At 48.3% G+C, this 11914-nt stretch overlaps 1 protein-coding gene across 6 annotated transcripts in view; it reads right to left on the bottom strand.

Annotated features, from left to right (window-relative positions):
* Positions 1-4097: 4097 nt before the first annotated feature.
* SRGAP2 (SLIT-ROBO Rho GTPase activating protein 2) overlaps positions 4098-11914 on the bottom strand; it is a 249373-nt gene continuing 241556 nt past the window's right edge. For 4 of the 6 annotated variants that reach the window (XR_013418269.1, XR_013418285.1, XM_015118049.3 and 1 more), the window contains exons 22-23: positions 9583-9907; positions 4098-7475 (exon numbers count right to left, since the gene is read on the bottom strand). Coding sequence is in view for 4 of the 6 variants with exons in the window: in XM_015118049.3 (XP_014973535.1) it covers positions 7092-7475; positions 9583-9907 (709 nt within the window). In the remaining 2 variants the exon portion in view is untranslated. Of the gene's footprint in view, positions 7476-8834; positions 8930-9582; positions 9908-11914 lie in introns of all 6 variants that reach the window. The other 2 variants (XM_078004577.1, XM_078004584.1) reach the window with 1 other exon arrangement.

Raw genomic sequence — 11914 nt, 5'->3', positions numbered from 1 at the left:
CAACTACCATGTGTCTAGCACCTTCTATGAGGCAGGCACTGTGTGCTGAGGGCGTAAAGGCTGGGCATCCCACCAGGAGCCTGGAGGTCCAGGACGGCATGGCAGATGCTGAGTGGCAGGCAGGCAGCAGGGAGGAAGGTGATCAAGAATGGCTTTCCAGAAGGGTTTCTCGGCCAGACTTTAGGAAGAGGGGAGTTAGGCAGAGGAGAGGGGGCTGGGGGAATGGAATTCCAGGCTGTGGGCACACATGCAGAGGTACAGAAGCATGAGAAGAGCTGGACTGAGGCTGAGAAAAGGGGGAGAGGTAGAGGTGGCCTGGAGCCATGTTTGCCGTGACAGATCAAGTTTCCTTGGGCATCCTCTGTGAGGTCACATCCTCTGTGTGGACACAGTGAAGCAATGTCTTGCCTGTGCCCCAGTCGGCAGCACAGCCAGTTGCATCCAGGAAGGTGCAGGGGGCTGGCGGGCTCCAGAAGGGAAGAGGAAGTCTGTAAGAGTCCCCGCCACATGTTCCCAAGTGGCTCTGAGGAGTCCTAGAAATAGAAGTGGCAATCCAAGGGTAGTGCAAGGACCAGAGGCGGAAGAGGACGGCCCTTGACAGCAGCTGTCAGAAAGAAAATCTCATGTGACTTCTACAAAGAGGCCAAAAGTATAGCGGGAAAGGCAGGGGCTAGCTCCATTGCCATGGAGGTTTGAGTTCAGATCTTACCACCTACTGTGGGTGAGCCTAGCACGTCACTCGACGTTCCTCATAGGGCCGGTTTGAAAGTAAAATGAGATGAAGCTCCTGGCACCTGGTCCACTCTGAAGAGATATTAATTTCGTTTTCCGCCCCTAAGGGGCCTGAGTCAGTTTCCCACAGCAGACTCACCTGCCCAGTGCCTTAAAGGGAAGCAGAAAGGGCTCGGGTACTGGTGGGGTGCATATGGAAGAGACTGGGGGGCATTGCCAGGCAGTGTGTATTTGCTATGCTCAGTCACAAAGGCGAAGGGCTGAGCGACGAGGTCTCGGAGCCCGGCTTCTTGTCACCTGCAGGGGTTAGCTCTGGCCAGGAGCTTTGGGTGTGGAAGGAGGGACAAACACTGCAGTCAGGCCTGCTGCTATGGCCCCAAGCAGTGGGACAAGCTGTGGGGCAGCATCCAGGCCACTGAAGGAAATCGGCGCCGGTGCCAGCGTCATCTCTTTTCGAGGAAAAGCAAGTGTTTCTCTCATTGTCTTCACTCTTCAAACCTCCTCCGCACCATTCCCTCCTACACTGTCAGCTAAGGACCTTGCCTTAAACTTCACTTAGATAAAAGAAGCAATCAGAAGGGAACTCCCTCATTTCCTCCCCCACATCCACTGCCTGCCCTGTCTGTACTCACCTGCCTTCCCTCCCACGCGACAGCAGGAAGTGCCTCTTCTTGAGCCTCTTCTAGTGGCCATGGCCAACCCTCCCGCTTGTGCCCTGCAGCTCACCCTCTCCTCTCCTGCACATTCATTCTTCCCGTTCTACTGCGTCCTGCCCACCCCGTCAAACAAATGCACCTCTGCACTGCCCATCTTATCCTTGTCTCCCGATGCTCCCCATTCAACGAGCCGTCAAGTTACTGCCTCTTCCCTTCCCATTTGCCACCTAACCCACTCCAGTTGGACTCATTCCCCCTCTGCTGAAAATGCTCTTGTCCAGGTCACCAATGATTCCCTTTCTACGCCAGCCTCACTTTACCCCATTGGCATTCAACAGCAGATTCCCCCTTTGCTGAAGCATTGTCCTCTCCTGCTGTCTGTGACCCTGTGCTCTCCCAGCCACCTACCTCACTGCCACTTGCTCATTCTGCCTTCTTTGCTGCCCCCCTTCCTCTGCTGCATTTTTCTTTTTTTATTGAGATGGAGTTGCACTCTTGTTGCCCAGGCTGGAGTGCAATGGCGCAATCTCGGCTCACCACAACCTCCACCTCCCGGGTTCAAGCGATTCTCCTGCCTCAGACTCCCGAGTAGCTGGGATTACAGGCATGCGCCACCACACCAGGCTAATTTTTTTCTATTTTTAGTAGAGGCGGGGTTTCTCCATGTTGGTCAGGCTGGTCTCGAATTCTTGACCTCAGGTGCACCCGCCTAGGCCTCCCAAAGTGCTGGGATTACAGGTGTGAGCCACCGCACCCAGCCCCTCTGCTGCATTTCTAATGATCAGGACCTTCTCTTTTTTCCATCTCCACGCTCTTCCTGGGAATCTCTGTTTGAATACATCTATAATGTAACAGTTCCTAATAGGTTTTCAGGTATTATCTACCCCCAAATCTCCAAATTCGTATATCCAAGGGTCTACCTGGTATTTCCACTTAGATGTCTACTAGTCATGTCAGCCTTGCCAGGTCAAGCAGAATCCTTCATTTCCTGAACAACTCCTATCTTATTACAGTTTCGTTTTCAGAGTAATACTCATTTTGCTTTTTCATCTGTCCTCCCTGACTAGAAAGCTCCATTACCTGTTTTTTTTTTTCTGTTCAGTACTATAGGACAGTGCTTGCAGAGAGAAGCTTAATGTTTGTTGACTGACTAAATGACTGTCTTTAGTATATGTAATATGCCAAGGTTAACTCCTGAGTAAAAGGAAATGTCATATACCGATGAACATAAATCAGGAGTTTCCAATCTTTTGGTTTCTCTAGGCCACATTGGAAGAATTGTCTTGGGCCACACATAAAATACACGAACACTAATGACAGCTGATGAACTAAAAAAAAATTGCAAAAAAATCTCATAATGTTTTAAGAAAGTTTACGAATTTGTGTTGGGCTGCATTCAAAGCCATCCTGAGCTGTGGGTTGGACAAGTTTGATATAAACATTTAGGTTAGATAGTCTTAAAAGACTGTTTCCTAAGTTAACATACATCTGGTCTACATTTTTGGTTTCTATCTGGATGGAACGGGCTTGTGTTTTGACAGAGTTCATTGCCACTAGTTTCCATCCAGCCCCCATCAGGACATATGAAATAAAAAGAACCATATATGGATAAAGAGGACCTAAAAAGCATAGCCTGCCTTTGCCTCGGGACCCTCTGAAAAGGGGCTCTTTTGTCCCCTGCTCACGGCCTACGAACTGGCTCCATGTCACAGCTATTATGGGGTGCTCCTGGCCATCCCCATTCTCCCTGCACTCAGGGAGAACTCATTCCTACCAGAATGGCACAGTAGCCTTGGCCTTGACTTACCCGAGGCCAAGGGCCCAGCAAGAGAAGCTCAAGATGTAGCTATTCCTTGAAAACAGGGGAAGGGAAGAGACAGTAGGCTGGAAGGGCATAGCAAAGCTGAATAAAAGACATATGAATAACGGAAAGGGATGATAAACCTAAGAAGGGGTTGTAAAGTGTCCTGTCTAGAGCTGAGGGTAGGATTCCTTGCATTACCACTGAACACAGGGTACCCACTTGGAGAGATGTGATCCATCCCCAGGGGCATCTGGTATTAGAACAAGCCTGTTAAAAGTAAGTGTTGGCCCTAGGAGCTCTAGGATTTGTTTCAAGTTGTTACCTTTGAATAACTTCACCCTTGAACTTAAGCTGTGCTAGACTCACAATCTATCACCTGTATCCCCCACTCCCACCAACAGCACAAGCAAATTGGTCAGCTTTTCTCCCAGAGGCAGGGGGCTGTCAAGGGCAGAATGACTCAGGGCTTTGGTTGTGGAAGAAAGAGAACCTCTAGTCACCCTTGGTTGTAGCTTGCCAAGTTTCTAAGCAACTTCTTAGGCCCCACTCCCTGAAGTGGGGAAATCTGACTAGAGATAGAAAACAAGGAAGGTGGATTCTGTGAAGGCAATGGTTCTCATGGCAACAGGCGGTCCAATGGTGAGCTGGAAGACTCTCCACAAAACCTATGAGAATCCACACACAGGCTAAATGGAAATGCTGGGGAAAAAACCTCCCATTCTAAATGCAAGTGTGCTATGCCTTAGTGGGGAGGGAGAAGGTGGCTGGCTGTAAGGTCATCTCGTTGCTCTCTCTGTTGCCAGGCAGGGCTCTGTTAGCACAGACGAATCAAAATCCCTCCTGGGCAGCTGGAGTCCTGAATCAGAGATTTCAAAGAGGAGAGAAGGGATATGAACTGCAGCATCGAAACCTAAAAATGTATTTTATTTTGAAGTTGTGCTTTGGATTTTCCCCAATCCAACATCTGTTGAGTGACAGTCTTAGGTTCACACAAAGCATCTCCAAGCATACATACAATATTCCAGTTATCAACACTATTTTAAAGAATATACCATTTTACACAAATGTGACATACAAGTCAGACGCCACCACATTGCGATTCCCTGGAAGATCTGACTTCTCTTCCGCACGGGAAGTAGATCTGCACCAGCCCTTCCAGTGCTCTGCGCATACTGGTGCTGGCATCACTGCTCCTCATCTCCTTGGGGAGAAGCCAGGGCGCCCTGAGGAGGTTGGTTGAGACCAGTGTTTCCAGTTTACAGGCTTCTGGCTACAAACTCCTCTATTTTCTAAATTGGGATGCTAGTAGCCCCACCCCACCTCTCTTCCCCAAAGACTGACCCTTCGGAGTCCACACCAGGAAAAGGATCCATGCCATGAGGGGCAGAGCAGGGCTCTTTGAAGCATCATGCTGGTTTCGGCAAGCATAGCTGAGGAAGGCTGGTCTCCCTAGGCCCTGGATGGCCAGCTCCTTTTGGCTTTTCGGTGTAAAAATCACAGTGTGCAACCTCAATTCCAGTTGTTTGCAGTGAGCTCTGCCGAGAAGGACTCTCCTCCTATCGGTTCCTAGTCCTCTCGACAGGACCATCTCACAGGTGTCAGGAGCACCAGAGATGGGGAAGACAGCTCTGCCCCCAGAGTTGGGTTTAGTAGGGGACCACTCACACACTGTTCAGTTCATGATGCAAATTAGCGCGGATGGACACTGATCAAGGGGATGGTGAACACGAGTTACATACAGGGTTGAAAGAGAAATAAGGCAGGAGCAACAGAACAGGCCCAAAGCGTTGCCATTAAGAAAGCTTTGCTTTTACTTTCTTAGAGGGGAGTGTGCTGGAGAGAGGGAGAAACGGCAAGTGTGGGTACTAGTTTTGATCAGTTGGACTGAAAGGAATGTAAAGTGAAAGATGGGGTTTCATTTTCAGCAAGGAAACAGATCCTTGGGTATGAAAGCCCCCTGTTGGCTCAGGACCTGTATAGGCCCAGGTGACAGGCAAGAACAGGTCAGGAAACAGCAACACACACCAAGACTGTGGGTTGCCTCTTCCAGGCTGACTCATTTCACTGCAGTTCTTTAGTTCTCCCTTCTAGCACTTGGAAAGGTTTCTCTGGTGCTGCAGGTTAGCCTTCTCATTAGTGATTTCCCATAAAGCACCTCTTTTCCTTTGCACAGGATTAAAAAAAAAAAAAATCCTACCACTTTCCATAGATGTAACCACCAATTTCACATGTTTGTCCAAAAATAATCTCTTCTAGGTCAAAGATAAGAAAACTCAGATTTTCCTACCTGAATGGCAACCCACCATCTCTCCTGAACTACAGAAAATAAGGCCAAAATGTAAGTGCAGCTTTTAAACCAGAAAACACAGAGAAGAAGGATGAGTTTCAGCTTTAACTCAAGTTGCTGTCTGAGAACCATGAGCCTGGCTGTGGATGTCTCCGGTCCTGGTACTCCTGGGATAGCATGATGCTAGGGGGGCCAGGACCACGGACACCAGGTTTGGAGACTGGATTGGAGCAGACAAGGGTATATTTGTGCATTTTGGAAGGGAACCAGAAAAAAGGCCAGAGTAGAGCCAAAATATTCAGCATTCAAATTTTAACTTTCTTTAGATTCCAGCCTTGGGAAGACTTGAGAACCCGTGGGGTCAGAATTCCCTTAATTGTCCTTGTTTGGATCAATGAAAACTGGTTTTAGGAGGCAGGGTCTCCCTTTAATCTAACTAAGGCTCTCTAAGCCCCTGTTGGTCCCTGAAGAGAGACCTTGTAAAATAACCAAACTAAGGGGTGGACTTAAAACAAGTTTTCATTTGGGAACAATTTCTGGATTAGCAAAGCTGAATTTAATTTTTTAATAGGATAATGAATTTTATGTTTTAAGTGCCAAAAACATTAGGCGGAAAAAGGACCCATTTCTTACCTTTTCCAAACCTGCCACAGACACAATAAAACTCTCTTAAGACTCTTTACCCTAAAACGAACCAGCTATAAAACTGTCTTATATAGGAAAATGTCTTAAATGGAAAATGGTCCATCAGAGACAAAGGTAGGAACCCGAGAAATGTCTATACATTCAGAAAAACTTTAAAAGCTCCTTAATAAGACTGGGGTGTACTTCTAGGGGATGGAGGAGAGCAAGAGCAAACACCAATGACCAATTCACATCAATGGAAAGAACAAAGAGAGAAAGCCCCCAACCCGAAACAGGTTACGGGATTGTCCCATCCCGTGATATTTCATATGATGGAGAAATTTCAAAGGCTAGGTTCTCTGGCCCAGACAGAACGAAGTTTGTAACGGAAACAGAGACCCCTGGTGGCTACTGTGTGAACTGCCACAATAACTTACAAAGAGACTGGTCTATGACCAGGAGAGGCTACACATGCCAGAGACTAGAAAAACGTGTGTGTGTGTGTATGTAAAATGTGTGTGTGTGTAAAATATGTGTGTGTGTGTAAAATGAAGATTAGACTACATATGATTCTCTATAATCAGTTCCCAAAACAAGATGCCACTGAAAGCTGGATGGCTGTAGCCAACCAACTGGTCAAGGCATCCCTGTGGTCTGAGGGGACTGAGACTTGAGCCCATGTCCTCGGGACTGCCTTACCAGATTTCACAGTGACCTGATAATGAAAACCTGTCTCTGGCTAATCTAAGAACGGTACAGACTGCAGCTGGCTGAATTACGACGACTGGGGGAAGCAGAGGGCAGTGGGAAGGGAGAGGCGATGCCAAGGGTTTCATTCTCAAGGTTTTGGGAGACAGGGAGGCTAATTCCTGCAAGAACAACTTAGAACCTAATTTTCAACTGAAGTCCCCAAGCTAGTTAAATAGGAAGATTTTAATAACAGTCAGTCCCTATAATCCCTTTGTCTAGAACAATTAAATTATATCCCTCAGACAGTACAAGACTTGTCAGTGGACTGTGGAGAAGTTGATGAGTTGACACCAGGGCTAGTGGCATTTGTTTTGGGGAAGACAGTGGGCTTGGGCCGTGTGGCTGGTGGTTTAACAGGGGCAGCCATCTTGACAGACTTGACAGGCCGGAAGGCGCAGGCGATGTCCCCAGCAGTACTGGCGCTGCGCTGGAAGGCGGGCTCGGGGTCCTTGAGGAGCTGGGTGTGCATGGGGCTGGAAGGTTCCGACGTGGGGGCCACCACTGGGGAGGTTTTGAGGGGCTCCAAGGTGTCCAGAACCACGTCGGGGGTGTGCTTGACGCTGCTCTGCCGTTCTAGCTCCCGTAGCTCATTCAGGGCTGAGTTCATTGTTGCCTCAATATCCTGCAAAACAGGAAAAAGGAGGAGGTGAGGCAAATAAGGGGAGAATTCCCCAAGGAGCCGGTTTCAACAACACAGGCCAAGGCATGAAGAAACCGACCGTAAGATGTCCAGATCATTGTACTTGGCCCAAATCCTCCAACATATGAATGCTCAGAAAGTGGGGAAAGGGGGACAGAGGGATTTTTACTGTCATGAGATTGTTTTTTTTTTTCCTTTAGAAAAAGTAGTTGATTGTTTTTTTAGAGACCCTGGATTTTAGAGACAGATATTGAAATACTTATTGATGAAGTGACATATAATCTAGTGGGGAGGAGAAACATGGACAAAGTAAGAAGGGCCAGGATTTTGGTGATGAGTACATGGGGATTTGTTATCCAGTTCTCTCTGCTTTTGGGTAGGTTTGAAATTGTACATAATAAACACTTTTTTAAAAGTGGTAGAGATGATGTATGATCTTTATTCTCTTGGACTTCAAGGCCAAAGGTGAAAAGGGTTAGTCCTTCCTCCTCAGGGGCTGAGGAAAATTTCAGGAGCCCAAGACACCTCCCCCCGCCCCTCCTCTCCAGCTCAGGGCAGCATCCAATTTGAAACAATTTCCTTCCAGCCATCACCACAGGGGGGACCAAAGAGTGACCAGGAGGGGGAGCCAAAGCCCACGTAGGTGAATCAATTGCCTGCAAATCAATGGAACACTCTAGATCTTAGCCAACAACAGTCCTAGCCCAGGGTCTCAAGGCAGAACCAAAGAACCTTTGTATGCAAGCCAGCTGCCTCCCAGCGAGACTTCCCAGCTCCCCGCTCCCTCCCCATAAACCTGTATCTGGCACCCCCAAACTACCACAGGATTTCTTCCTGGGATTAGGTTCACATGGAAAGATTTCACACATTCCAAGTGAAGGCCTCTAGTTAAGGTTTCTTTGTCCTACAGAGCGATGCATGCTTTGTGTTCACAGTGATTCAGTTTCACTCATCCCTGTGACATTCTCAAACCTTTAAAATGCTCAGGAAGAACTCCATCTCCCTCCTCAGTCGCACTCTACAGCTAGTCTGTCCCAGCTGTCTACCTTTCCTGACATTCCTATTAACACCTGGCCAAGGAGGGAGCTGGGAGGATACCCGTAGTGCAAGGCAGATTGCAGCCAAGAGCTTAAATAGAGGCACAGAATAGAAGGCTAGCAAAGCAAGACATCTCAGGCCCGTAGCTCAATACTGGGCTTGCCAGGTACATCTCTGTAAGCAGAGAACCACAATTAAGCCAAGAGAGACCATGCCCAGCCTCTATCACCCCCTGGAAGATGGGGTAAGGAGAATCTCAACTCAGGTGAGATAAGAAGGCAACAATGAGCCCTTAGTTCCTACCTGGTCTAATGAAAATTATATAGTTGGGAGAGACGTCTGAGTGAACTGCTTGGAGTGGCCCCGGTAGTCGGATTTTTAGAAGTGGGGTTGGATCTCTAATATTTCATGGAAAACAGAGAGTCATCAGTGTGGTGCTTACACAGAAGGAAGACCCTGCAACCAGGGAGCTCATCTCCACAGCCTCTGGAGGCTTGGGCTGCTGCAAATCCTTTTGGTTACCAGAGCTCTCTGCAGCCAGAGTATTTTTTAGGTCTTTAAGACCAGGTGCAGGTTAATTGATCATACCCACTCGGTACCAGAGACTAGCCTTAGGAATCGTGATGATGGTGATGGGCACAGCAATATAAAAATGTGGCCAGGATTACACCTGAGCCTCAGGATTACACCTGAGCCTCAATAGTTGGGCAGTTTCACTAAAGTCTACCAAGGTCTTTAGACCCAAAACTTGGGCTATCAAAATACTCTTAATACTGGCTTTAAAAATTACGACAGCCTTCCTAATAGTCAGTGTATGAGCAAGAAGCTAGGCTTATTTATTCTGTCTTTAGGTTCTTCCTGGGGAGAGAGGGACAGGCAGACTGCTTATTAAGCTGTCTTATCGGGTCCACAGGTCCAGAGTGGATATATACTCAGTATATGACATACAAAATAATCGTTCTGTTTCAAGTTCTGTCATAATTAGGCGAGTGGCACTAAGTGGTAGTGATGAATGTAGACTCATGCTGTCTGTCCAGGAGCCCACAGTTACCTGAGCAATGACCTCAGGATCCATGGGCCGATGGTTATTGAAGCTTTTTGACCTTCCTGCTGTGGCAGTCTTCCGGATCTGTGGACTGTCCAGCCGATTCTTCAGGGATGAGTGGCGGCTGATGGAGTTGAGGCTCCCGTGCCCACTGATGGAACACTTATCTGGCCCTTCCTTGGGGAGACTCTGGCTCATGATGGGCTGGGAGGATGGGCGGCAGCTAGCCCCCACCCCTGGGGAGGAGGAGTCAGTCAGGGAACTGCTCAGCCCATGGCTGTCACTCCGAAAAGTTTTCCGGATGCTCCCAGATTCTGGACGCTTCCTTTGCCTTCAATCACAAACAGAAAGGGCAGTGTGATCAGGGAGCCCTGGCTCCAAGGAAGCTAGGACAAGTGGGAGGGGGCAGATGTTGGCCCCCAGGGACTTCGGAAGGAGAGGGACACGAACACATTCTGTCCTCAGCTTCGTCTTCTCTTGCATTCTCCATGTCTTCATTCCCTGGCCACCCCCAAGCTGGGCAAAGGAGAAATGGATACTTACTTGGTGGTCACGGGCTTTGTGTTGTCAAGATGTAAGTTGCTGTCAGAAAAAATGTCTGATTAAGCAAAAGTTTCTAATGGGAAAGAGATTCATGGAAAGGCCCCTTCTGTGACCTGCCATGAACAGAAACCTAAGGCCCCAGGTAGGAGAAGAAGTCTCACCATCACCAAAGAGGTCGGGAATTGTTGGTAAGAGGATAGTTAACTTTTCTAAATTTTAGCATGTCTCTTTTTCCAAAAAGTCTGTAACTGTTTTGGGCTCTGGCCAGAGGCTGTTGTTGCTTATTCTGTAGGCATGGAACAGAATAGTTTTCAAGAGGCAGCAATACTGCAGAGTTAGGGCCCAGTTTGTGCATTTTCTTAGTGTGGAAATACATGACTCTCAAGTCACCGATACTGGGCTGAACCCTGGATCTGGGCGAATTTGTTTCAGACCACTTAGGGCTCTCAAACAAAATGGCTTGGCAGAATCCTAGTGTTGCCTGCGGCTGGATAATTTCATTTTGTCTTGGAATCAGATCTGAAAAGGTCTAATCTAAGAGGCAATGAAACTTCTGATTTGGATGGCCGCTGAACAGCTCTGATCTTGAATCTAAGAGAGATGGGGGCCTAGGCAGGAGTTGAGGTGAAAGGAGGGAAGGGGTCATACTCTGAAGATAAGGAGCTGGTCTGTGAGGTAGGGACAGTGCTCTAAGTCAGTCCTAGTCCTGTTCACTGCTGAGGTCTTCCTCATCTTTCTGCCTGCAGCACCTGGCCCAGGACCTGGCATGTATCAGCCACTCCGTGAATCTGTCCACTTGGCAGTTTTAGGCTTGTGAGTCAGCCGTTCTCAAGTGGAAAAAGGATGTTCTCCGAGTCTTCTAAAGCCCTGCTGAAATGACCCCCCTCTCTGCAAGGATTTCCCTGGCACCACTAACTCCAGCTGCACTGGCACCACTGCAGCACTAACTCCAGTTGCAGGAAGAATGGACCCCTCCCTCCTCTGTACCTTCAGAGCACCTGATGCTACCTTTCAGTTACCTGTCCATAGGGTCTTTACCTTGCCAGACTGTGAGCTCTGAGATCAGGGACCTTGTCTTTTTTATCTCTGAATAACCACCAGCAGTGCTTGGCACAACAGTAGCTACTTAATAAATGTGTAGAATTAAATGGAAGTGCCACACCCTAATAGCTCTTTGCTGTTTTCCTTTTTCCGCTTGAAGATGGCTGACTCACAGGCTAAAACTGCTGAGAAGGCAGATTTATGGGGTGGCTGTGGTGTGCCATGTCCCGGGCCAGGCCCTGGGGATGTAAAGAAAAGGAAGATACAGTTCCTGGGTTCAAGGAGCTCAATCTGTTGGGGGATCTGAGTGCAGCGTGAGTACCAAAAGGTACTCAAAGTGCCTTTGGAATACAGCATAAGGGCACCTCACTCAGCCTGGGGAACTCAGGGATGTCAAAAGGGCTTTCCCAAAGAGCTAAGTCTTTGGGCTGAGTCTTGAAGGGAGAGGAGGAGGTGACCAGGTGAGGAGACATCAGGTGTGAGGGCCCAGGGGTGAGAGAGAACCTGAGCACTCAGGAAACTGAAGGAACTTCGGAGGAGGAGTGGTGTGGGGGACAGGAGGTAAGACTGAAAGGCCAACTCACTTCTAAGGGCCAGACATGCCCGGGGGCCGCCGCTCACCCACCCACCAGGTGATGAGGCTTGTCCTCCAAGAACCCCATCCCAAGACTCCTGACGCCAGCAAGCAAGGAGATCAAGGGAACCACCTTAACTTTCTACCAGATACTCTTTTTTTTTTCTTTTTTTGTTTACC

The sequence above is a fragment of the Macaca mulatta genome, chromosome 1 (assembly GCF_049350105.2).
Source record: "Macaca mulatta isolate MMU2019108-1 chromosome 1, T2T-MMU8v2.0, whole genome shotgun sequence".
Classification (NCBI taxonomy): Eukaryota; Metazoa; Chordata; class Mammalia; order Primates; family Cercopithecidae; genus Macaca; species Macaca mulatta.
This window is presented reverse-complemented; position numbering and strand designations above follow the sequence as displayed.